The 27,687-nt window shown below is 36.9% G+C and overlaps 1 protein-coding gene across 7 annotated transcripts in view; it reads left to right on the top strand.

The window, feature by feature from the left end:
- The window catches only part of DENND4A (DENN domain containing 4A), a 130,922-nt gene that overhangs the window by 15,294 nt on the left and 87,941 nt on the right, over positions 1 to 27,687 (top strand). For all 7 annotated transcript variants that reach the window (XM_030317893.1, XM_030317897.1, XM_030317894.1 and 4 more), the window contains exons 2-3: positions 12,509 to 12,587; positions 22,479 to 22,811. In XM_030317893.1, the coding sequence (XP_030173753.1) occupies positions 22,501 to 22,811 (311 nt within the window). In that variant the 5' untranslated portion in view covers positions 12,509 to 12,587; positions 22,479 to 22,500. The remainder of the gene's footprint in view (positions 1 to 12,508; positions 12,588 to 22,478; positions 22,812 to 27,687) is intronic.

Consider the following 27,687-nt stretch of genomic DNA (forward strand, 5'->3'; position numbering starts at 1 on the left):
TGATAATCATAATAGAGATATGTACAGGGTGCTTTTGAAGCATAAGAGGAGAGAATAACTCTCTTCTGGAGAAAAAGGTTAGGGAAGGCTTCAAAGAGCAGGTCTCAAATACTATGCAGAGGCTGGCCATTTTAACAGGGGCATTCTGGCAGAAAGAAATTAATTTGAGGGGCGCCTGCATGGGTGGCTCAGTCGATTAAGCGTCCAATTCTTGATCTCACCTCTGGCCATGATCTCAGGGTTGTGAGTTTAAGCCCTGCATTGGGCTCCATGCTGGGCATGAAGCCTACTTAAAAAATAATAATAACTTAACAAAAAATTTTTTTAAAAGAAATAAATTTGTAAAGGTGGTGTGGAGTTTGATATGACTGAAGTGTATTTTTACCATTCAATTTATGAAACTGAAATGGCTTATTTTTTCATATCCTTCACATGGTAGTGAATACTGCTTTCTTCAAAGGAGAATTATAGATTTTAGAATATTCAGATCACTTTGTTCTAAAACTTTGATGTCACTTTTGAGAATGACATGTCACGGATCCTTGCTTTCAGCTTGCTTTATCAAATTTTTCTTGGAGTGGTTTGGTTGGTTTGTTATTTTATTTTATGGTGATTTTTTTCCTGTTCAAGCATAGATGTCCATACAATGGATGGCTGAAAATGCTAGAGCTTATAAAACCGATGAAGATCATAGTTTTTATAAAAGTAAACAGTGAAAATAATATGTAAGCCTATAATATATAAATAGTATAAGCCTAATATAATTTTAAAAGGTAAATTTCTAAAAGCGACCTGTGTCAACACTGAAATTGTATAACTTTAGAAGAGTGCACACACACACACACACACACACACACCAGTTTTTTCCTCCATCAGAATTGTACCTACCTTTAAGCAAAACTAGTGTAAGCAGTTGGCAGAATGCCCTGTGCTTCACTACTCTCATCTGTTGATTAATACCTTTACTTCTGTTTTCAATTCCTTTATCCACTCATTCATGATTCCTACACCACCCCCATCACCGAGAAACAACCAAACAACCAAACCCTCCCCCAAAACCCCCCCAAAACCCCAGCACTCCCTAGTTGACTGTTCTGAGAAGTGACTGAGGTGGGTGAGAATGATAGAGAAAAGGAAGGTACTTGTGGCCAGCTTTGTGGTGGGAGCAGTAGTGGTGGTGGTGGGTGTGGGTGTGTTTTAGGCATGAGGTTCATTTTCATACAGCAAGCTCAATAACACGACTGTTGTTACCCAGGTCACAAGTTATGACTTTCTCATCCCCTTCCACAAGCCCTTTGGTCTGCCTTGTGTCATTTTTGTCCTTCAAATATGCTTTTGCTACTGTGTTGGAAGGAGGTGATGAGCAGAGAGATTATATACCTTTTACTTGTTGCTCCTTTTGTTTGTAATGACCTTCCATCTCTCCTCTATTACCCTGGTCATATTTCAAGATTTAGATGACATCCCTTACTTTTCTGACTCCTCAAGCCTAAACGGTGTGTCCTTCTTGTGCTTTCTGTGATTATTCCTGTTATAGACTTACCATTTATTGTAATTGCCTGTTTACTTGCCTTCTCTATCAACTCCTGTAAAGCAGGGCCATATCATTTGTTTTGTGTTCCCAGTGCCTAGTACAGGGCATGGCACATGGAGCATTACCATTCTTGGTTGTAGACACCAGAAATCAATTCTGGTTAGCTGAAGCAGAAGAAAAGTTATTTATTGAAAGGATATTAATTAGTTTACAGAAATGACTGGAAGGCTGGAGAACCAGTCTCTGGGAACAAATGGGAAAACAACCAACCACCCTCCAGGCTAGGCCATAATCATAGTCATGCCATAGAATTATCCTTTTCCTGTTTAAGACCGCATTGACTCCCCTGCAGGACACGGGATGCCATTGCTTGGACACTGCCACTGTGTGTTGTGTGTTACTGCCCTAAAAATGAATTTTAAACTGTCTTAGCAGCTATAGGCCTAGATTAAAATTCTGCATGAAAGCATCTAATTGACCAATCTGTGTACCTGGTCCCTAAATACGGAAGCAACTCTCTGGCCTTTTTGGCTTACATGGTTGATTCTAGGGCCCAACTTCCTTTCAAGACACACACAGTGGCAGATTTCTTTAAGCATTGAAAGGGAGTTCAGATGGTGGACAGTCAAAAATAAAACTGACACGTGTCCTTTTCAGTAAACATTCAATAAATATTTACTAGATGAATGAATGAGAGAATCAGAGTCATAATTTCTTATCTATAAACATTTACATCATCAAGCATTGAAGTGATTATGGTACCACTTCTGTAATTCACAAGAAAATAAATTCCAAACCATAAAATAAGGAAAATATAAGCAAAATCAGCAAAGTGTTTTTTAAAATGATGCTGCATTGTTAAATTATTCAAATAAAATTATTTGAATTAAATTTAAAGCATTTTTTGGTTCCCCTTTTTTGTAATACCCGAAGCACATACTTACTTGCTTATCTCATCATCTAACACTGGATAGAGCCTGGATTTGAACTTGTCAAACTGATTCCAGAGCACTTAACTCCTGTTTTTACAGTCTTTGTATAGTTTTCTTCAGCAATGACTTAATTAAGGCAAACATGACACCAAACTAATATTTAAAAAAAATTTTTTTTAACGTTTATTCATTTTTGACAGACAGAGAGAGACAGAGCATGAGTGGGGAAGGGGCAGAGAGAGGAGGAGACACAGAATCCGAAGCAGGCTCCAGGCTCCGAGCTGTCAGCACAGAGCCCGACGCGGGGCTTGAACTCACGAACTGCGAGATCATGACCTGAGCCAAAGTGAGACGCTCAACCGACTGAGCCACCCAGGCGCCCCCAAACTAATATTTTAGCTCGGAGGAATATTTGTGCTGGTGGAAAAAAGTTTTTATTTCTAAGCCATCCAATATAAGGTCTTACTTGGGACACATTTTGGCATTATGTACCAAAGTTGAATAAAACCACAGACTGTATTCTAGCAGTTTTATTCATAAGTATTTTTTAATGCATACACTTGCACATCAAAGACATACAGAATAATTTATACATGATTTTGTAATTATTTATAATGGCCTAACATTGGAAACAAAGCCAAGTGTCTGTTAACAATAGAATGGATAAGTAAAACTGTGTTATAGTCTCAAAATGAAAAACTATACAGAAATGAAAACGAACAAGCGACTGCTACGCATATGAGTATGAGCATCTCAAACACATACTGTAGAATGAGAAAAGCTAGACCAAAAGAATATATTCTGTGTGAATCCTTCTGTGTTTGGTTTGTATAAAGTTCAGAAACAGACAAGACTCATCTAGCCTTAAAAGTGGGGTAGTGGTTCTTTTTTGGGAAGATTGGAGGACGGAGGGCTTCCTGTTACTGGTAATGTTCTATTTCTTCACCTGGGAGATCTTTTTTACACATGGTACGTTCACTCTGTGAAAATTCATGGTGCTGTGCCTTTTCTATATGTATGTTATATTTGAAGAGCAAAGAACAAAAACCAGACATGTGTATGGACTAGCATGGCTCTGTGATCCTCCTAAAGTCATGAAGTTTTATCTGAATATGTCAATGTATTTTAGGGGAGAGAAGATCCTTAACACTACTCAGATTCTCAGAGGGGTCACGACTTTAAAAATGTTAAGACGCTACTTCACCAAAGCCTGAATATTCAGAAAAAGTATTGTTAAACACATAAGCTTGTTTTTACAGTGAGGTAAGCCCTTGCCTCTATAATCAGACTTTGTCTTTACATTCAATCTTCTCACACTTTCTCAAGGCTTTTGCTTTTTTTTATACTCATCCTCTTTTTCTCCTTCGTCTTCATTTTGTCTCCCTCTGGGCAATTGCCGTTGGCATAACCCCCCTTAATTTCATTCATCTTTTTAAAAACAGATCTGCTGATTCCATGTCTTCTGCCAATGATCACTCTGCTTCCCAACTTCCCTTCACATCAAAATGCCTACAAGGGGCGCCTGGGTGGCGCAGTCGGTTAAGCGTCCGACTTCAGCCAGGTCACGATCTCGCGGTCCGTGAGTTCGAGCCACGCGTCAGGCTCTGGGCTGATGGCTCAGAGCCTGGAGCCTGTTTCCAATTCTGTGTCTCCCTCTCTCTCTGCCCCTCCCCCGTTCATGCTCTGTCTCGCTCTGTCCCAAAAAATAAATAAACGTTGGAAAAAAAAATGCCTACAAAAGGTTATGTGTACTTTCTCATCTCCTCTTTTCTCCTCAGCTCATTCCAGTTGGGCTTTCCATCTTACACAGAACTGAAATGAGTCTTCTCAAGGTCACAGTGATTTGAGTTTTGTTGAAACCAGTGGTTAAGCCTCTCTCTTTGAGGGGAAGCAGGGTGACAGCGCCTCAGGTATAGAGACTTGATTTAATCATTATTTCTCATTTCATGGTACGCTTTCATCATTGGCCTGTGCTTACGCGGGGGCCCTGCTTTCATTTTATTTTCTTATATGCTCCACCTTCATACTCAAATTCTCTTTCCCCTGTAGATATCCACTGTAATATATTTAGCATATCATCCTGAATTTAGTTTTGAAAACTACAGTGCTGTTTTGAATATATGTTTTTAATTTATATAAATGATATTTTGGTATATATTCCTTGCTGTTTCCTCTTATCTTCAGTAAATTAAAAAAATTTATTTGTGTAGCTGTGTACATCTATTTAATTGCTCCTAACTTCTACATGGCATTCAAATCATGGTATCTGCCACATTTTAAAATTATTCCTTTACTTATGGGCACCTCAATTTGTTTATTCATTGCTTCAACAAATATTGACCACACACTATTTCTTCAGGCACTGTTCTAGATACGAGTTATAGAGCAGTGACTAAAACCAAAAAATTCCTAAAACCAAAAACTTCCTACCTTCATTGAACTTACAGGCTTGTGGAGTGACAATGAGATAATAAAATGAGTGAGTATATGTACGTGTTTGATAGTGAAAAGTAATAAGGTGAGAAAATCAGAACAGGGGAAGAGAATATGAGGTGTTAGATGTGGGAGGTTGTTGAAATTTCAAATAGGGTGGTCATGGAAAGCCTCACTGAGAAGGTGACCCAGCCTGAGGATGGGCTGGCTGGGCTGGCATCGGGGAAGGTTAGTCCAGACACAGAGAGCAGGTAGAAAAGCTCCTGAGACTGGAACATGCCTGATTTGTTTAAGGATCAGTAAGAACCCTGGCATGTTACCTGCAAGAGGGCTTTCTAAGAGTTTCTTTAGTATGCTAAATTTTTTTGTCTTTTACTGTTATGTTAGGATTTATTCCCGCCATTTTATTTTGTATTTTCTGTTTACCCTAGTTTCTTTCCTTTCTTCTTTCTCTGTTACTATTTTCTAAAGAAAAATAAAATTTTTGGTGGCAGTTTAAAAGTTATGTATTCTATTTTTATTCTTCTGGCGGTTACCCTTGGATTCATATTTGTATTCATTCTTGTCTGTCAGTTTTTTAAGGCTTATTGATTATTGGTCATTATTTTAAGTACTTCCTCACCTCCATTTGTTTTTTTTTTTTCTCACCTTCTGAAAGACCTGTTATTTCGATGATGCCTCTAATTTTTCTAGCCTCCACGTTTCGTAAGGGAGGGGTTCAAAACTAATTCTTTAATTTTTTTCTTTTCAATTACATGTTAATTTTTAGAGCAGTTTTAAATTAACAGCAAATTTGAGCAGAAAGTGCAAAGTTCCCATATACTCCTTCCCCCAACACAGACACAGCCTCCCCCACAATCAACATCCCACACCAGCGTGGGACATTTGTTACAATCTCTGAACCTATACTGACATATCATTATCACCCAAAGTCCAAAATTTACATTAGGCTTCACTCTTTGTGTTGTACACTCTGTGGATTTTGACAAACATATAATGACATATATATGTAGTGACAGATATAGAATAGTTTTAGTGCCCTAAAAATCCTCTGTGCTTAGCCTGTTAACCCCTCCTCTCTAACCACTTGGCAACCCCCGATTTTTTACTATTTCCAAATTTTGCCTTTTCCAGAATGTCCTATAGTTGGAATCATATGGTATGTAGCCTTTCCAGATTGATTTTTTTTTTCACTTAGTAATATGCATGTAAAGTTCTTCTGTGTCCTTTCAGTGGCTTGATAGCTCATTTCTTTTTAGAAGTAATATTCCATTGGTTGCACCACAGTTTACCTGTTCACCTACTGACAGATATCTTAGTTCCTTCCAAGTTGTCCCCCTCCCTTGTACTCACATAAAGCTGGTGTGAACATGTTTTCAGCTCATATGAGTAAATGCCTAAAAGTGTGATTGTTGGATCATATGGTAAAAGTATGCCTAGTTTTGTAAGAAACGGCCAAACTGTCTTCCAAAGTGACTGTGTGTACCATCTTGCATTCCCACCAGCAGTGAATGAGAGTTCCTGTTTCCCCACATCTTTGCCATCATTAGGTGTTGTCAGTGTCCTGGATTTTGGCTATTCTAATAGGGGTGCGGTGATATCTCATTGTTATTTTCTTTGAGTTTCTAAGACATGTGATGTGGAATGTCTTTTCATATGCTTACTTGTCTTCTGTATATCTTCTTTGGTAAGGTGTCTATTCAGGTCTTTTGCTCATTTTTTAATCAGGTGGTTCGTTTTCTTATTGTTGAGTTTCGGGGATTCTTTATATATTTTGGACAACAGTCCTATATCAGATATATCTTTTGCAAATACTTCTCCCCGTCTGTGGGTTGTCTTCTCATTCTCTTAAGCCTCCATATTTTAAAACTTTTATAATATATTTTTTCCATTTATTACGCCTTCCTAATGCCTCGTTTTGATCATCTACTTACTGATTTTATTTTTGACTGTATCCATTTTGTTATTTAACTTGTGTATAAGAATTTCAGTTATTATATTTTTAACACACAGTATCTATAGTTGGTTCTTCATTATTCATTATTATTTTCCTAATATCCTACATTAGTTTCCTGAATATGTTTGTTATGCTTATCTAAGAAATGTGTTTGGTCTGGACCATAAATTCTGTTTCCTCTGGGATAGGTTGTTCTGGTTTTGGCCTTTCCCCTCCCCCCTCCCCCCTTGTACTCGTGCAGTGTTTATTTTTTCTTTCCTGGAGTTCATACTACCTTCAGAATATCAGCTCCTGTGACTGATAATATGTATAGGCAACATTCCATGTTCAAATTGATCCCCTTCCTGGTGAATTTATAGAGTATAAGTGTGTGCATGTGTGAGAGAAGTGTGTTTGGGTCTAATGATGGAGCTTTACCAAAGAAATAGTTTAGTTTTGGCTATTAGATACACAGGTAGAGTTATCAAGTAGGCATTTTGGGTCTCAATGGCAAGTCATGGTTGGTGATATAAATTTAAAAGTGGGGAGAAGTCAGTGGGACTAATACATTTTCATGGGAATAAGAAGAAGGGGGAAATCGTGGAGGTTGGTTTGATTACTGAAAATTTGTTAAGGGATTTTAAAGGAGAGAAGATACCTTTTGTCTAGGACTGGTTCTGGCCATCAGGATGTTTAGAAAGAACAATGTGTCATATAGCCTCACTAAGTTGATCTGCTTACCCTTGTCAATTCTGGGTCATTTTTTCCGGCTTCTCTGGAATAGTCTACATGGCATATGTATGCAGTTGACCCTTGAACACCAGTTTGAACTGTGCGGGTCTATTTATTGTAGATTTTTAAAGTACAGCACTGTAAATGTATTTTCCCTTATGATTTTCTTAGGAACATTTTCTTTTCCCTAGCTTATCTTATTATAAGAATACAGTATATAACACATATAACATACAAAATATGTGTTAATTGACTTTATGTTATTGGTAAGGCTTCTGGTCAACAGTAGGCTATTTGTAGTTAAGTTTTGGGGACTCAAAAGTTACATGCAGATTTTCAGCTGCATGGGGCACTGATACCCCTAATCCCTGCATTGTTCAAGGGTCAACTACAGTATCAAGAGATCTGGGATAAGGAGTTTCAGGTCCTGCTCTGCTACTGATGGAGCAGTGCTATTTTGGGCAAGTTCTTTCTATACTTTAATTTCCTCCAACAAAACGATGAGGTTGAACCAAAAGATTTTTAAGGTCCTTTTAAATTCTGAGTCTTTAAAGACATACAGTTGTAAATCCAAGCCAACAGATTGATTTTTTTTTTTTAATATTTTCTTGAGGGGCGTCTGGGTGGCTCAGTTGGTTAAGTGTCCAACCCCAGTTCTGGTCATGATCTTGCAGTTTGTGAGTTCGAGCCCCGTGTCGGGCTCTGTGCTGACAGCTCAGAGCCTGGAGCCTGCTTCAAATTCTGTCTCCCTCTCTCTCTGCCCCTGCCCTGCTAGTGCTCTCTCTCTCTCTTAAAAATAAATAAACGTTAAAAAAAATTAAAATATTTTCTTGAGATGATTTCACCAAAATTGAATTAGTTGATAAGAGTATAATTAGTTTTAAGTTCGTGCTGGATTACTTTTCAGAAAAATTATTCTAATTCAGTGCCATTAATAATTTTTAAGTGTGTTTATTTCCCTCACAGCACTATCAGCACTGGATTTAATGTTTTTTATTCATATTTGTTAATTTACTGGATATGATGCAATACCTCAAAGTTTAATTTCTTTAATTATTTGCAAGGCTAACAGTTCCTCCATGTGTTTTAGTATTTGGGTTTCTTCGTGTATGAATTGTTTGTTATAGTCATTGATCATCTAGTAAGTCCTACAGTTTAACAAATCATATTAATCATTATTAATTAGAAGAATAACAGAATTCTCAAAGTTGTTTTCAAGTATTAATTCTCAGAAGTCCTCTTTAGGTGTTATTAACAAATAAATGTATTATAGTTTGTGAGGGAAAGTAAAAAAGGATTTTTAAAAAGGCGTTTAAAGTATATTTATTATTATTTTTTTGAAGTATATTTATTTATTGAGAGAGAGAGATTGAGAGAATGAGCAGGGGAAATTGCAGAGAGAAGGGGAACAGAGGGTCCAAAGTGTGCTCCTTGCTGACAGCAGAGAGCCTGATGCGGGGCTCAAAATCATGAACCATGAGATCATGACCTGAGCCGAAGTCGGACACTTAACCAACTGAGCCACCCAGGTACCCTTAAAGTATATTTAAATAGGTGGTAAGATGAAATAAGTCGAAATGCTCAACATTAATCAGGTGACAACACTGTAAACCTTACATGTCTACTTTTTAAGAAAAGTGATTATTTTGGGGGCACCTGGGTGGTTCAGTTGGTTAAGCATTCGACTTTCACTCAGGTCATGATCTCGCAGTTCAGGAGTTCAAGCCTCACGTAGGGCTCTGTGCACACAGCTCAGAGCCTGGAGCCTGCTTCGAATTCTGTGTTTCTCTCTCTCTCTCTTTGCCCCTCCCCCACTAGTGCTATCTCTGAAAAATAAACATTAAAATTTAAAAGAAAAGTGATATTTTATTCAATTGATTTCAGTTTTATTATATATTTATATAGCTGAATTTTAGATTGCTTGTTTTATATAAATGTATTTTTAATCATGCCAGTAAGTACTGTTTCAAATAGTTTGTGTATGGCTCTGAAAATAGAGAAGAAAAACCAGATATTGTATTGTTTGAGAGAAACTTTTGGGAATATTCCAATGGAGGCAACAGTTCACTTCAGACAGTAGCTTAAAAAACACTTATGATAATTTAAAGAGGAAGCAAGAACTTTGAGATGTGGGAGGGGTATGCATGTGGGAAATTAAGTAAAAAAAAAAGATGGTGCAAGAGACAAAATTTAAAACCAGACTTCCCTTTCACTCTAGACTGGTGTGTACCATATATTTGCATTTCATACACAGTGGTGAATATAAGCAGATTTTCAGTACAGGATTGGGAGTTGGTATTTGTTGTCACCATTAGTTTATATGGAATCTAATTTCACTCTAGGAGTGGTAAATTTCATAATTTCTCTATGTTAAAAGAATGCAAATAACATTACAAATTCTCCAGATAACATTTCCTCATCCCTTTATTTATTTATTTATTTTTAAGATTTTATCTTTAAGTAATCTCTACACCCAGTGTAGGGTTTGAAGTCACAACCCTGAGATCAAGAGTCTCATGCTCCGTGGACTGAGCCAGCCAGGCTCCCACTTCATCCCTTTTAACCATTTCCTGCTTTTCTCCTTCCCATTTCTGCACTTTTTAACTGTTATTCTTTTTATACCTTTCCCTCCTTATCTTTTTTATTTTCTTGCTGTATCTCATTGTTCACCTTTCTTCCTTTTCTCATGTTGTTGGTCACTGTTCCTTTTCTTACCTGCTGTTTGCCATATATTCGTCAACCAGCTTAACTTCTCCCACTTACCTATTAATTTTTTTTTTGTCCATCAAAGCCCATGTTCACTAGTTAACACTTAGATCTCCCCAGGGAATTACTTTCTTCTCTACCATTCTTGAAGCATGATGTAGTAGAACTCCAAATTAAAAGTCAGGAGAATTGAGTCATAAATTAATGTATTTAGTCTTGGACAAGTGATTTAACTTTTATGTCTCAATTCAGTTACAGAAATAAGAATTGCACCTAAATCTCTAAGGACCTTTCCTGGCTATAAAATCCTATGATTCTGTGGTGTCTTAACTTTCCCCTCTTTTCCTACTGTGCTGACCTCATTCATTTAATAAATATTTACACACCTATCATGTGTTTATAACTACTTTAATTTATATGAGAGAATCAAAAGAAATAAAAGACAAGGTTCCTGCCTTTGAATTGTTTATAGTCTGTCTGGAGAGACAAGAGGTATCTACGTTAACACTTAATAATTTCTAGTCTCTTCCTGTTCTCTCCAGACCAGATCCACATTCCCAAGGGAATACCAGCTACTTAGTTCCAACTAATATCTGGGTGAAGGGCAGGGTTGCACCTGAACACAGTAAAAGTCTCCTTTTTATGTTCGTATACACCTAGCAATCCCCGTTGTAGTTGTCCTGTAGCACTGTTTTATATTGTCCACTCAATTCTAGTCTAGAATTTATCCGTAATAGGAAAATTTATCTTAGAACTAAGAAGATTGGTCTTCATTGTATGTTAGTAGAGATCACTCTGTCTTTCTTATATTTTTGTGTGTGTTCATATGTCTGTGCATTTATGTTTGTATAATTATGTTCAAATATAATGTTCCAGATGGCTAAGTAAATGTGACCAACAAGTCTCTTTCACACCGTATATACTTACCTGTTTTCTTTGGTTTGTTTCTGCACCTACTTGGTAAGGGGGTATTGCTTTTGGAGACATTATCTTTTCCTTTCATAGACTATGTATGTGCTCTCCAGTAAAAAATATACGACTCCACAGGGGTTAGGGATGGTGGTTGAGGGGAGTGGGAGGAAGGTGGGCATACTTATGAAAGGTCAACACTAGGAATCCTTGTGATAGAACTGTTCTGTCTTAACCGTGCATGATAATACATGAAGCTGCGGATGTGATAAAACTACATAGAACCATGTATACGCACATAAACCCACATGAATACAAGTAAAACTGAGTAAATCAAAATAAGATAGGTGAATTCATCAATGCAGTATCCCAACTGTGATATTGTACTATAGTTTGGTAAGATATTGTCATTAGGAGAAACTGAATGAAAGATATGTCAGATCTTTATTATTTCTTTCAACTGAATGTGAATCTATAATTATCTGAAAATAAAAGGTTTCACTAAAAATAATAGCAATTTATAGGCGTCTGTGCTGAAAGATAATTCAACATATATAGTTGCAGGAAGTACATTGACATATCACGTTGAGTATGAATTCAGTAAAGTTGCAAGATACAAAGTTAATATAACAAATCTATTGTGTTTCCATACACTAATAATGAACTATCATAGAAATTAAGAAAACAGGTGCGCCTGGCTGGCTCAGTTGGTTAAGCATCTGACTCTTGATCTCAGCTCAGGTTTGTGAGTTTGAGCCCTGCATCTACTCTGCCAGTGCAGAGCCTACTTGGGATTTTCTCTCTCTCCCTCTTGCTGCCCCTCCTGCACACTCTCTCTCTCCAAAAAAAAAAAAAAAAAAAAAAAAAAATCTGTAATAAAGGGGAAATACTTTCAAGTATTGACTTCTTTGAAATTTGCTAATGGAAATTACTTGAGTCTATGAATTGTCTTAAATATGTATATTTTACTGTAGGAGTGAGGTACTATACATTATGCCCCAGAAATAGGCCTTTTTTTATTTCTTATACTCCTTGCTCCTGTACACATTTACTCTTTTGTGCCATTATTTATTCTTTTATTTTCTGTCTGTCATTATCTGATATTTTTTGTTTCTAATGTGTTGCTATTCTTGACTGAAAGGTGTTTGTGGAAGAGCTGGTGTTTGAAAATTACTTATTGGGTCTTAAGCATATGAAAATAATATATGCAATAGTTTTCTTTGAAAATTATCATTATTAACAGAACTTTAAGTATCCATGGGCATCTTAGGAGGAAATATTTCAATGGGATTAATTTAACTTCAATTTTTATTCTTTTCAATACAGTCTTTCTTAAATTCTGAGGCTTGCAGAATTCACAAATTGAGATTTGGCATCATTTTCAGAGAAAGACCTTCAGTAATGTGTAAGTAGTTTTGTTTTTTTTTTTCCATTTGATTTGTTTCTATTAGCTGTTTTCTGTGTTGAACACTGTATAGTTAATTTACCAGTCACTTAACAGAATTTGGTCTGGGGCCTCATCAAGATAAAAGGCTTCAATAATGCAAAGGAAATATTCAACAAAACTAAAAGGCAACTGACAGAATGGGAAAAGATATTTGCAAATGACATATTGGATAAAGGGCTAGTATCCAAAATCTGTAAAGAACTCACAGAACTCCACACCCGAAAAACAAATAATCCAGTGAAGAAATGGGCAGAAGACATGAATAGACACTTTTCCAAAGAAGACATCCAGATGGCCAACAGGCACATGAAAAGATGCTCCTCATCAGGGAAATACAAATCAAAACCACACCCAGATATCACCTCACACTGGTCAGAGTGGCTGAAATGAACAAATCAGGAGACTATAGATGCTGGAGAGGATGTGGAGAAATGGGAACCCTCTCTCACTATTGGTGGGAATGCAAACTGGTGCAGCCTCTCTGGAAAACAGCATGGAGGTTCCTCAAAAAATTAAAAATAGATCTACCGTATGACCCAACAATAGCACTGCTAGGAATTTACCCAAAGGATACAGGAGTGCTGATGCACAGGGGCACTTGCACCCCAATGTTTATAGTAGCACTTTCAACAATAGCCAAATTACGGAAGGAGCCTAAATGTCCATCAACTGACGAATGGATAACGAGGATGTGGTTTATATAAACAATGGAATACTACGTGGCAATGAGAAAGAATGAATTCTGGCCATTTGTAGCAACATAGATGGAACTGGAGAGTATTATGCTAAGTAAAATAAGTCAGTAGAGAAAGACAGATACCATATGTTTTCACTCATATGTGGATCCTGAGAAACTTAACAGAAGACCATGGGGGAGGTGAAGGGGAGAAAAAAAAGTTACAGAGAGGGAAGGAGGCAAACCATAAGAGACTCTTAAATACTGAGAACAAACTGAGGGTTGATGGGGGGGTGGAGTGAGAGGAAAGTGGGTGATGGGCATTCAGGAGGGCACCTGTTGGGGTGAGCACTAGGTTTTGTATGGAAACCAATTTGACAATAAGTTATATATTTAAAAGAAACCCAGAATTTGGCATATATTCACCACATAATGATGACGAGTAACAAGTGATACAAAAAACCTTAGGGGGAGCCTGAGTGGCTCAGTCAATTAAGCGTCCGACTTCGGCTCAGGTCATGATCTCATTGTTTGTGAGTTCAAGCCCCGCATCAGGCTCTGTGCCAACAGCTCAGAGCCTGGAACCTGCTTCGGATTCTGTGTCTCCCTCTCTCTCTGCCCCTCCCTGCTTATGCTCTGTCTCTCAAAAATAAAAATAAACATTAAAAAAATTAAAAACAAAAACAAAACACCTTATTGTAAGATGTCTTATGATGTGCCCTGGGTCACTATTACTGACCATTATTGGAGGCATCATCCTCAAGTAAAGAATACTGTATTAAAGAACTTGAATTCTTGGGGCGCCTGGGTGGCTCAGTTGGTTAAGCCTCTGACTTCAGCTCAGGTCATGATCTCGCGGTTCGTGAGTTCGAGCCCCACATTGGGCTCTGGCTCATAGCTCAGACCCTGGAGCCTGCTTCGGATTCTGTGTCTCCCTCTCTCTCTGCCCCTCCCCCACTTGTGCTCTGTCTGTCTCTCAAACGTGAATACATGTAAAAAAAAAAAAAAAAAAAGAATTCTTGCCTTGTCTGCCTCTAACTAGCTAGGTATTTAGTTTCTTTGACTCTAAAATGAGGGATTAGTCTAGGATGAGTAATAAGATCCTTTCCCCTTAATAATATCCCTTTAATAAATGTCTATTCCCAACTTAAGTTTTTTGTTGTTGTTACAATAAATCTAAGGTTAATAATCGTCCAAAAGGGAGCTCTCAAATTACCTAGTTTTGTTTTGATTTGTGTGTGTGTGTGTGTGTGTGTTGGTTTTTGCTTGGGAATAGATATTGAGAGAGAAGGTGGCTCCAAATTAGGAAATAAGTAAGGCCCCCCCTTGCTCAAGGAATTTACCTCACATAGTCCATTAACTTGGGTTAAAATGCTTATTTTTTTTTTATTTTATGAAAGGTGTTTTTTTTTTTTTAATGTTTATTTCTGATAGAGAGCATGAGCGGGGAAGGGGCAGAGAGAGAGGGAGATTGAGGATCTGAAGCAGTCTTTGCACTGATAGCAGCGAGCCCGATGCAGAGCTCGAACTCACAAATGCGGTGTGATCTCACAAACCATGAGATCATGACCTGGGTCAAAGTTAGACACTCAACTGGCTGAGCCACTCAGGTGCCCCTAAAAAACTTATTTTTAAAAAGTCACGTTTGGGATGCCTGGGTGGCTCAGTTGCACATCTGACTCTTGATTTCAGCTTGGGTCATGATCCCAGAGTCATGGAATCGAGACTTACATTGGGCTCCACGCTGAGTATGGATTCTCTCTCTCTCCCTCTGTCCCTCTCCCCCTCTCGTATGTGCTTGCTTTCAAAAAAAATAAAAAAAAAAGAAAGCAAGAAACTCACCCTATTGTTAAATATACAAATAAGGTTTCTTTCCTTTCAGAATCTCCATAGAATGCTGATACTGAAGGAGTGCCAGTTTTCAAGGAGATGGGGGAAAGGGACAGTGAAGTAAGGGTCACGTCTATGCATGGGGCTTTTGGGGGGAGATCGTACAGAAACTTTGGGCAGGTTGAAGGCCAGCGCTTGAAATCTGGAAGGGTGATAGGAAAAAAGACAATGAGAGGTGGAATAAAAGTTATAGAAAGAAGGAAAGAAAAAGTATAGAAAGAGATGTGGAAAAGTAGAATTAGGAAACTCCTTGAAGGCAGAGGCTATTGCTTTCATCAGTATTGTCTATCACCAGCTTCTAGAATAGTGTCAGATCTGAATAAGTAGTTATGAAAATATCATTGAATGAATTAATGAATCACTTACTCGTAAACTTCTAATTTTGCTTAAGGCCCTGATGGTTTTGGTTATTGGTCACTAGATTCAAATCATCTATGTTATCTATGTCTGCTGTACATTCAACAACTACAGACAGTATTTAAGGTATCGAGGTTCAGAAAATTAATTCTGAATTATAGAAAAAAGACCTTACATTTAGTATAATATGCTTCAGGGATTTATTTTTTTAGTTTTTAGTTTTTTATATTATTTTTATTTTAGAGAGTGTGTATGAATGTGCAAGCCGGGGAGAGGAGCAGAGGGAGAGAGAGAAAATCTTTTTTTTTTAATTTATTTTATTTATTTCTGAGACAGAGAGAGACAGAGCATGAGTGGGGGAGGGACAGAGAGAGAGGGAGACACAGAATCCGAAGCAGGCTTCAGGCTCTGAGCTGTCAGCACAGAGCCCGACGCAGGGCTCGAACTCACAAACTGTGAGATTATGACCTGAGCCAAAGTCGGTCACTCAACCGACTGAGCCACCCAGGCACCCCTATACCACATCTTCTTTATCCATTCATCAGTCAGTGGACATTTGGGCTCTTTCCATAATTTGGCTATTGTTGATAGTGCAGCTATAAACATTGGGGTGCATGTGCCCCTTCGAATCAGCATTTCTGTATCCTTTGGATAAATACCTAGTAGTGCAATTGCTGGGTCATAGGGTTGTTCTATTTTTAACTTTTTAGGAACCTTCATACTGTTTTCCAGAATGACTGCATCAGTTTGCACAAATATTTTTTTTAAGCACCTGCCTATCATACTTTAGGTACTAGCCAGGAATGTAAAAATGTGGTAGTAGTTACAGTGTATAGTTCTATTTGATGGAATATTGTATGGCCCCTTAGTTTAATTATGAAGGTTATGGCAGTTTAGAAAAATACTTATTAAATAACTATATAAATATTGATATCCTATATTGTAATTGTGCATGAGGATTAGAAGGATGTTTTTTGGGGGCACCTGGGTGGCTCAGTTGATTGAGCATCTGACTTCGGCTCAGGTCATGATCTCATGGTTTGTGAGTTTGAGCCCCGCTTCAGGCTTACTGTGTCAGTGCAGAACTCATTTCAGATCCTCTGTCTCCCTCGCTCCCTGCCCCTCCCCTGCTTGCACACACATGTTTTCTTTCTCAAAAATAATTAAACATTCAAAAAAGAGGAAGTTTTCTGTTCTCCGAGAAAACTAGGAAACATTGTCAAATATAAACCAGATTTATTGTTGTGAATGGAATTGTTGGATTTCTTTTCCTTTTGGTTATTTTGTACAATTCATAAAGTTTAAATGAAAATCCAAATAAACTTAAGTTTAAAAACAAATATGATGAATATGTATCAGCCAGAAAGAGGAAATAGTGTTTTGTGAAAGAGGAAGAGAGCAAAACTAAATTTGTCAGACAGTAGATAAGTTGGTTGGAAGAACAATGAGAGATGAAGTTTAGAAAGGATGGAAATGAGGGTCTCTGGTTTTGGTAACATAAGAAAGGATGAGCTAGATTACATTCTTAACTCTGGAATTACTTTTTAAAAAAAGAAAGTTTTTTCTAGCTTGTTTATTCAAGTGAACTGGAGTGAGGGGTAGTTGAACTGGTCCGTTGTGTTATTGCCCATTTTCATATGTAAGTCTTGAGCGTGTGACTTTTTATCATTCCCTGAGAGACTTTTGTTCCTTTTACCATTTCAGTAATAGTTCATAATTTTGCAAGACTTCTATGCTCAACTTTGTTTTTCATATATCTTTAAAATGTTACCTCTGATTTCCACTCTTTTCTTGGCCTTAAAGTTAGCCTAGGTAGCAAATGCTTAACTACTTTGACCTACTGGAGTGATAGAAGAAATACAAAAGACTCTGAATTGATTGGACAGATATTTTTAAAAAAAAAATTTTTTTTAACGTTTATTTATTTTTGAGACAGAGAGAGACAGCATGAACAGGGGAGGGTCAGAGAGAGGGAGACACAGAATCCGAAACAGGCTCCAGGCTCCGAGCTGTCAGCACAGAGCCTGATGCGGGGCTCGAACTCACGGACTGCGAGATCGTGACCTGAGCCGAAGTCGGCCACTCAACCAACTGAGCCATCCAGGCACCCCAGATTGGGCAGATATTTAAAGTGAGAAGAAGAACAGGGGCATCTGGGTGGCTCAGTTGGTTAAGCGTCTGACTTCGAGCCCCGTGAGTTTGAGCCCTGTGCTGACAGCTCGGAGCCTGGAGCCTGCTTCAGATTCTGTGTCTCGTTCTCTCTGTCCCTCCCCCACTTGTACTCTGTCTTTCTCTCTCAAAAATAAATAAGCATTAAAAAATAATAAAGGGAGAAAAATAAACCAGTCTCCATTAGTTGCTGAATGGGTAAGAGCTTTCTTATAATGATTTCTTAATTTAGTTCTCATAAACCTTTTAGGAATAGAGAGCACATCCTTCTTGTTTGCTATTCTTAAAGAAAATAAATAAATGTACTTTGAAGTGAAATACTAGCTGAGCAGGTATCTGAAATTTTAAGAAGATGGCTTTAAACATTTTATAAGCTAACTCCTTAAGCTATCTATATCATGTTGAACAAAGAAGAATTAAAAAACAATGACTGGTTAATGACATAGTATTATCGTTATTCCAACTTGAGTAAAGTTATGTCAGGGTTTTTCTATTACTGATTATTTACAGAGCTGTTGGATCAACTGCTTATTTTGTGTGGCCCCCAATTTAAATGCATTCAAAGACATTTACTTCCAGGGGAAAAGAAAAGAAACTTACCTATGTACCCTCTAATTTGGGGGGGGGGGTTTGCTTTCATGCACTACACTAAAAATCCAAGTTTTGAGTGTAACTAGGAATCCTTTTTCCAAGGAACTGTGGGTAGTTCTTGGCAACGCAAGGCATTTTGTCTTAATATATATGTAGTATTTTTCATGAGGATTGTAATTTTTACACACCAATGGAAGTCTGTTGCCTAAATGGAATTGCCAAAAAGTACAGTTGTGAGATTGTCAGTTAAGTCAACTTTGGCTCAGGTCATGATCTCATGGTTCGTGGGTTCGTGCCCTGCATAGGGCTCTGTGCCGACAGCTTGGAGCCTGGAGCCTGGAGCCTGCTTCGGATTCTGTGTCTCCCTTTCTCTCTGCCCCTCCCCTGCTCATACTCTGTCTCTCTCTCTCTCTCTCTCTCTCTCTCTCTCAAAAATAAATAAAAGTTAAGAAAATACTGTTGTTCAGTTTTATATTAAAGATTTTCAGTATTTTCTTTGCCTTGTAATTTTTAACGATGTCTTCCCTCTAGGTTCTAAACCTCAAACTTACTTTGATAACATTTGATTTAAAATAAAAATTAGAGATGCATTTTCAGTATTGTAGACTTTATAGACTTTTTTCTGACTGAATTAAAGGGCATTTAGTTCTTGCAAGAAGTCACCTGGAATGTCGCCAACTATGTCCTTGGCATTATATACTTGGTCAGCAGTGCCTTAAAATATTTTGTTTACCTTCCTAACCACTCTCCCCAAATGAATAAATGGAAAACAACAACATCAAGGCAAGAGAACTGGGATCATTTACTTCTCTGTCAATAAATGTAAGAGGATTTTAGTGCCACTTTAAAATTGATTATTTTCTTATATGTATTGATGAAGAACAATAATTTGTTCCCTGTTAGTAGTTAACTGTAGTCAGTAAATGAGGTCAAATCATTAAAATTTGTGAATCAGAAAGATATAACAAAATGAATTTTTCATACAAATTTCTCTCAAATATCTGCTTATTAGTATAATAGCTGTTTTTATTTCCAACAGTTAAGGTAGTAGCTTTCAAAAGAACGTATTAAATACATGTATGTTTTCATGATGGTATTGTTTTCATTCTCTTTCCCTTTTTTCTGCATAGAAATACATAAAACTATATAGTATGCAATAGTGACTATATGCTTTAGTTTAAATAATGCGAAATTAGGGGGATGCCTGGCTGGCTCAACTGGAAGAGCATGCGACTTGATCTTGGAGTCGTGAGTTCAAGACCCACGTTGGGTGTAGAGATTACTTAAATAAATAAATAAACTTAAATAACATGAAGTTAGTCTAGGGAAAAGGAGAGTATTTAAATGTCTTCAGTATAGTGAAAGGAAAGTGTTTTACCAAGGTATTTTTAAGATTTGTATCTACCATGAGCTTATAGCTTAAAATTCATGCACACGTAAAAACAAATAAACATACATAGAGGCTTGGTTACGTAACTTTTGACCTAGAAATTCTAGTTTAATAAATTTATTCTGAAGAAATACTAGGAATTGTAGCCAGGGCACTTAGGTGGCTCAGTCATTAAGCATCTGATATTGGCTCAAGTCATGATCTCAAGGTTCATGAGCTCGAGCCCCACTTTGGGTGAGCCACACCTCTCTCTCTCTCTTCCTCCCTCTCTCTGCTCCTCCTGGGTTTCTCTCTCTTTCTCTCTCTCTCTCTCTGCTCTTGTTCACATGTGCCCTCTCTCTCTCTCTCTCTCTCTCAAAAAAAAAAAGTTGTAACCATAGGTTTATGTTCAAGATTATTCATCATAGCATTTAAAAATATTAGCAAAGTAAGTAAAAGTAAAAGCGATGAACAATAAAGAAAGAGCTCAATAATGTTCTATTCATTAAAAAAAAAAAAAAAACAAACAACTCTGCAGGGGTGCCTGGGTAGCTCAGTCGGTTAAGCATCTGACTTTGGCCCATGTCAAGATCTCACAGTTCGTGAGTTCAAGCCCCGCATCAGGCTCTATGCTGACAGCTCAGTCTGGAGCCTGCTTCAGATACTGTCTTCCTCTCTCTCTGCCCCTCCCCCGCTCATGCTCTGTCTTTGTCTCTCAAAAATAAATAAACGTTAAAAAAATTTTTTTTAAATACCATTGCAGCCATTAAAAAACACAAAGACTATGTAATGAAATGAAGAAAAAAGGTTTAATACAGAAGTGCTTTAAAAAAAAGGTGCTTTTGTTCTCCTACTTTTTAGAAACGGATAGATGGTCAATTGGGTAAAACTACTTGTTTTTCATGCAGCACCTGTTACATGTAGTCAGCTGACGGCGACTACTCTGTGTTTAACTCAGGAGACAAGTTATTACTTTCTCTTTACTGTCAGGCTAGGAACCATTTCTGAAAAGTTTAAGCCCTTTATTTTGTGCAGAAATCTTATGTGTAAGGGAATTGCTACATAGGAGTCATATACATATAAAGGAAGTAGGAACATTTGATCCTCTTTAGGTTTGTTTTCTAAGCAAACAGTAGGAATATTTACAGAGTATATTTGAGCAATGGATACAGATTCCAAGAAATGTGGCATGAATTCTGAAAACTCATTGCATTAGCAATATAGGAAATTTGGTAAGTTTTGGGATTATGATGAAAATGGTGATAATTATATTATAAACAAGTCTACCCCATAAAAAATTGTTTGCCCTCAGTTATTTTATGGTCTACAAAGGAAAATTATTTAGCAGTTTCTAAAGCATGTTTTGAGGGTGTTTTTTCTAGTTTTTAAGTGGGAAAATAGGGTTCACCAGTTGTTCAAATACACTTGGGAAATCCTGGGCTAAGCAAAGTTAACAGGTACCTTTTTCAAAGTACTGTTGAGACATAAATATTTTTATATATTTTATTATAAATATATGAAAGAGGCATGAAGTGTATATACCTAATGTATTTGAACACGGAATTCTTTCTTTGCATTTACTGAAACTAAGTTTAACATGAGACGTATGTTGGAAAATATCTGCTCCATATATTAAACTTTTTTCTTATAACTGTTATATAAGCAATGACCGCACTCTGGGGGGGCATATTCTCCTAAAGAAACAAATAAGGTTTAAATGACACCTGAAGGAGATTTTGCTATTAAAGTGTTTGCAAACACATAATGGAATTTTACTTTGCGTATTTTTTCTTTGAATTTTTTATAAGCATGTATTACTTTTAACATCTCTGCCCTAAGTACTTGTAGTATTTGAAGTTCCTCTGTTTGTTGTATCTGTTGAGACTCATTCAGGGTGGATTTTTCTTTGTATGTTTTTATAGTTTTGGAATAGGAGGTCATCTTCAGCTGGGGTTTATCTGTGGAAAACCTGGGTTGAGGGTGTTGCCTTCCAGAACTGTTTTGTATTTGCTTCCCCCAGGGTACCACTAGCCTGGGAACACAGTTGTTGTTAATATTTGTTTGGAGCTTCTTGGGACAATGGAGATGGCTTAAGGTCAAACTTCATATCCAAATATGAGTAGGCCTGTTGTTATACATTCACATAGGAGCCTTTTTACCTCCTCCCTTCCAAAAGCTGGGCCCAGATTGAGGCCCAGTATTATCTCACTGTACCAGCAGATGGATTTTTTTAAATCCACTCTTTAACGGGGGATATAGCCCTTTGCAGCTCTTGGCTTCATGCAGATGTTTCAGTTCTAATTCCCTATCGTATGTGGTCCCAAAGCCTTGTCTCCGGTCCCTGTAATGCCTTTTAAAACACAAACCCCCTGATTACCGATGAGACGAGATCAGCAAACTTCCCCCACCCATTATCAGCTCATATGCTGCACTCTGGTCTTTGGTTTTCTCAGTGTTTTGAGGCCCTGGGGATTTCATTTTTACAGGTTAGTCTGTGCATTTACAAGATGTGTTTTGTTGTTGTTTGTGCTGTCTACTTAGGTAATCCAAGCTTCCACGTTGTTACAAATGGAAATTCATGTATTCAGAAATTCTTATATTCAGAAAATAGTACTGAATCCATTCCTATTTTTTAAAGAGGCCACACATTTTACATATTAAAATGAAATGTGTAATAACAGTACTGTGTTTATCAGGGAAGTGGTGTTCTTTTTATAGATTTTCATTTTTATTTACGCACAAACCACTTCTATTTAATTTATTAGAGGAGAATGTTAGTCTTTCACTTTCTTTTTAGATATAACCTTCTGTAATGGAAGATGATTGAAGATAAGGGGCCTCGTGTTGCTGACTACTTTGTTGTAGCTGGATTAACTGATGTTTCAAAGCCTCTGGAAGAAGAAATTCACTTCAATGATGCCTGTCATAAAGTAGCTAAACCAAAAGAACCTATTACAGATGTTGCAGTTATTATTAAATCTCTTGGGGAGGAAGTGCCACGGGATTATATCTGTATTGATGTTACTCCAACTGGATTGTCAGCTGATCTCAATAATGGAAGTCTTGTGGGGCCACAGATTTACCTTTGCTACAGAAGAGGAAGAGATAAGCCTCCACTTACAGATCTGGGGTAAGTTTTTTTTTGTTTTGTTTTGTTTTTTGTAAGAATTGTTGTTATTGATCCAAATAATATGTCTTGTAGATTTTGAAGTTCACCGTTCAATTCATTCATTAATAGATATGTGGCAGCTTTAGAAAAATAGGGACATGATTAGAATCCTGTGTTGTCTTTCTGTGTTCCTTATACCGTTTGAGTGTTCCTTTGTCCTGCAGGTTCCCAGCACTTTCATCTTGGTGGAATTGCTTTCTGTTAAATAAACTTTTTTTTTTTCTTTTGAAAGTTTCAAACTTCTACAGTAAAGTACCAGAAAACTAGTGTTTTTTCCTGACCATAAAAATTTGAATCATTTTAAAAGTACTAGAAAAGGGTGGCTTTTGAGCATCAGTTGTAATGATCATTGTAGGTGGATGCTTAAATCTGTATGCATCAAACAAGGATCTTGGGGTAAATTAGTGCTCTACTTAGGATATGATACTGAACTTAGGGCTTCTTTTTCCCATAATAGCTTTATTGAGATAGAATTCATATGCCATGAAATTTACCGATTTAAAATGTACAATCCAGTAGTTTTCAGTATAACTTATAAAGTTGTGCAACCATCACCACAATAAACTTCAGAACATTTTTATTATGTCAGAAAGAAACCCTGTACTCATTTTAGCTGCTGTCCCATTCTGCCTAACCCCCTCAGCTCAAGGCAATGCTTACTCTGCTTTCTGTATCTATGGATTTGCCTACTCTGGACATTTTATATAAATTGAATCATATTCTAAGGCAAAAAAATAATACATTTTGTGCCTGGCTTCTTTCACTTAGCATTATGTTTTCCAGGTTTATTCGTGTTGTAGTATGTGTCAGTACTTCATTCCTTTACATGGCTGACTAATATTCCATTTATGGATGCACCATAAATTGTTTGTTTTCACAATTTATTCATCAGTTTGATGGACATGTGGGTTGTTCGCACTTTTTGGTTATTATGAATAATGCTGCTGGAAATAGTCATATATAAATTTTTATATGGTCATATGTTTTCATTCATTTCTCTTATATATATACTTAGGAGTGCAATTGCTGCGTCATTTAATAACTCTGTTTAATCTTTTGAGGAACTGCCAGACTGTCTTCCCAAAAAGCTGCATGACTTTGCATTCCCACTGGCAGTGTATGAAGGTTCCAGTTTGTCCGCATCCTAGCCAACATTTTGTATCATTGTTTTGATTGTGGCTTTCCTAATGGTATCTCATTGTGGTCTTGATTTGCATTCACTTGATGGCTAATAATGTTGAGCATCTTTTCGTGTATTTACTGGCCATCCGTAAATCTTTTGAGAAATGTCTATTTAGAATCCTGTACCCATTTTTTAACTGGCTTATCTTTTTATTGTTGAGCTTTGAGAGTCCTTTATGTATTCTAAATGCAAGTCACTTATCAAATATATAATTTACAAATATTTTCTCCCATTCTGTGGGTTGTCTTTACACTTTCTTTATGGTATCCTTTGAAGCTGAAAAGTTTTTAATTCTGATCAAGTCTGATTTGTCTATTTTTTCTTCGGTTGCTTGTGTTTTGGCATCCTCTCTAAGAAAGCTTTTACTAATCCCAAGTCATGAGGATTTACACCTAAGTTTTTGTCTAAGGGTTTTATACATTCAGCCTTTATATTTCGATCTTTGATCTGTTTTGACTTAATTTTTGTATATGGTCAAGGAAGGGATCCAGCCTCAATATTTTGCTTATGGATATCCAATTGTCCTAGCACCATCCGTTGAGGAGATCATTCTTTCCCCATTTTCAAAAATTAATAGGTCATAGACATATGGGTTTATTTCTGGACTTGCAAATTCTATTTTATTTGTCAACATGTCTGTCTTTGTGCCAGTACGCAGTTTTGAATACTGTAGCGTTGTATTCAGTTTTTACATTGGAAGTGTGAATCTACCAGCTTTGTTCTTTTTCAAGATTGTTTTGGCCATTCTGGGTCCCTTGAATTTCCATATGGATTTTAGGACCAGCTCATCAATTTTTGCAAAGATTGGGGCTCTTTTTAAAAGATGAGTATTTGTGTGTGTGCATATATATATATATGCACACACACACACATACATATTTATTTACATTTATATATTTCTCTTTTACGTGTATATGTAGTTTACATTTTTTAAAAAGAACCCAAATCTTTGCAGAAGTTGATATTATATACATTATATAATATGTATTATATATACAAAAGGAGAATATATAAGTGTAAAGATATCTACATAAGATATAGATATAGATATATCCATATACACATGGGGCAAAAGAGGAACAACACTTTAAAGGTAGAAAAATAAGATGCCCACTGAAAAACTGAAAGAAAAAGGCCAAAGGAAAGCTACAGGTAGCTCTAATAATGTCTTCAAAATAGATGAAAAGTTTATAAGGAATGAAGATTAGCTTTATTGTTTTCATTACTCAGTTGCAAAAAAGGCATGACTTTAACTTACAATATTTGAGTTAAAATTGGGAAGGGGGTGCCTGGGTGGCTAAGTCAGTTAAGCATCTGACTTCGGCCCAGGTCGTGATCTCATGGTTTGTGGGTTCGAGCCCTACATCAGGCTCTGCGCCGACACTGGGGAGCCTACTTGGGATTTTCTCTCTCTGCCCCTCCCACACCTGTGCTTTCTCTCTCTCTCTCAAAGTAAATAAATAAACTTCAAAAAATAAAAACAGAGAAGATATCAACATCCCTACTGATGTTACCAGTAGGGGCTATAAAAGTTTCATCTCCTACTATTAAGTCTGAAAGTGGATAGTCATATTTACTAATGCCTAAGGGAGATAGAATGAATTGGAATTGGAAGAGCTCCTGAAATTTCTTCCACTTTAAAAATTCTGTCACTTAATGTTTGATATCAAAAAGTTATACTAAAAATCAATTTTTGGGCCCCTGAGTAGCTCAGTGAGTTAAGTGGCTGACTCTTGATCTCAGCTCAGGTCATGATCTCGGGGTCATGGTTCAAGCTCCATGTTGGACTCCATGCTGGGCATGAAGCCTACCTAAAAAAAAAATAATTTTGGTTCTATTAATTCATGAATGAATTATAGTAATTTTAAGTTGGTTTCAGAACAGCTACTATATTGCTTCTTCTAAAGCTTATATATTTAGTAAATGGCTTGGGAAAGTAAGCCAGTTGTTAGATCTTCTTTTCAAAAGATTAGGTAATTTGCTCCTATGATCACTGATCATCATCACAATTCTAACTTGTGGATAAAATGAAGGGAATGTTGCAGATTCTCGTTAAGGTGTTGAAGTTTCCTAGTTTAGAGATGAGGACTTTTCCAAGCACATGAAGGATTCTCCAATAGTGAAGAACTTAAACTGGAATGTAAATTAACCATCCTTTTTTTTTTTTTAATTTTTAAAAATTTATTTTGAGAAGGGGGGAGGGGCAGAGAGAGAGGGAGAGAGAATCCCAATCAGGCTCCATACCCAGAGCAGAGCCCAACTTGGGACTCAGTCCCATGAACAATGAGATCATGACCTGATCTGAAACTAAGAGTCAAACACTTAACCCACTGAGCCACCCAGACACCCCAAATTAACCACCCTTACAACTATCCTAACTTGTTGTCATTGGGGAGGAGAGAGCATCATTTTTTAACAGCCTTTGAAAAGCTTAGTTTAGTTAGACAAGAAAAGTTCCTAACAATTTAAAAATCAAAAGTAGTAATGCAAGTACTGGATTTAATAACACAATACCTGATTAAAGAAAATAGTTATCAAATATATATTCCATATCTTTAAAAAATTGGAGGTGATGGTAGTTTGTTGGTGGTGGTTTGTGTTATATTTAGATTTCTTATTTTCAGTTGAGCAGCTATTTTCCAGTTCTGTCAAGATCCTCTGAGTTAGATTATTTTTAATATTTATTTATTTTTGCGAGAGAGAGAGAGAGATTAGGGGAGGGGCGGAGAGAGAGGGAGACATGGTATCTGAAGCAGGCTCCAGGCTCTGAGCTGTCAGCACAGAGCCCCATGTGGGGTTTGAACCCATGAGCAGTGAGATCATGATCTGTGCTAAAGATAGATGCTTAACCCACTGAGCCCCCCAGGTGCCCATGTGAGTTAGATTTTTCAATGTTGTAGCCTCTCTGATTAGTACAAGGCTCAGAGAGGTTAAATATCTGCCCAAGAGAATACAGCTAGTAGCCAGTAGTAGAAATTGGAATTGAAGTGTGTTTAATTTCTCTCTGTTATAGTGCCTTTTTTTTTAAAGATTAAAGAAAACAAAACAGAAAAGCAAGATCAAAAGGGAGAGAGGGAAGAATAAGCATTTAAGCTAACATTAGGATAAACATAGTTGCTATAATTGTAACTATCAAATCTAACTCCAAATTTTCAAAATAGAATGTTCAGAGAAAAATTTCTTTAAGTTTGCAGATGGTCATGACATAAAGGGAAATTAAAAATTATATTACAGTGAAATAATTTGACCAGTTTTTGGCACTTAATTTTATTTGAATTATGGGATTTTATAAAAGGAAATACTGACTGATGTTGAGGATATTGCCTGTTACAACAGTTTTTATAGCAAATGCAGAAACACACTCAGTATAGTAGAGCTTTAAATTTTCATTGGCTCATGCCAAGTACAAATCAGTGAATTCTCTGAGGGAATAGACTGTTGTTACTCCAGTATGACATTTTCCTTGTATCCCCAAGTACTTTTTAGAAGACTTAAGGAACAGATGCCTGGCCTGCCCTTTAATAAAATCCTACCATTTTACCACAATAAAGAAAAAGAAGAAGAAAAAAAAGCCTATGTCTTTCACCCATCCTTTCGATTAAAGGTGGATTTGAGGTTATTTTCTCTTTTGAAAACCTAAAACTGTCTCTTAAA

The sequence above is a fragment of the Lynx canadensis genome, chromosome B3 (assembly GCF_007474595.2).
Source record: "Lynx canadensis isolate LIC74 chromosome B3, mLynCan4.pri.v2, whole genome shotgun sequence".
NCBI lineage: Eukaryota > Metazoa > Chordata > Mammalia > Carnivora > Felidae > Lynx > Lynx canadensis.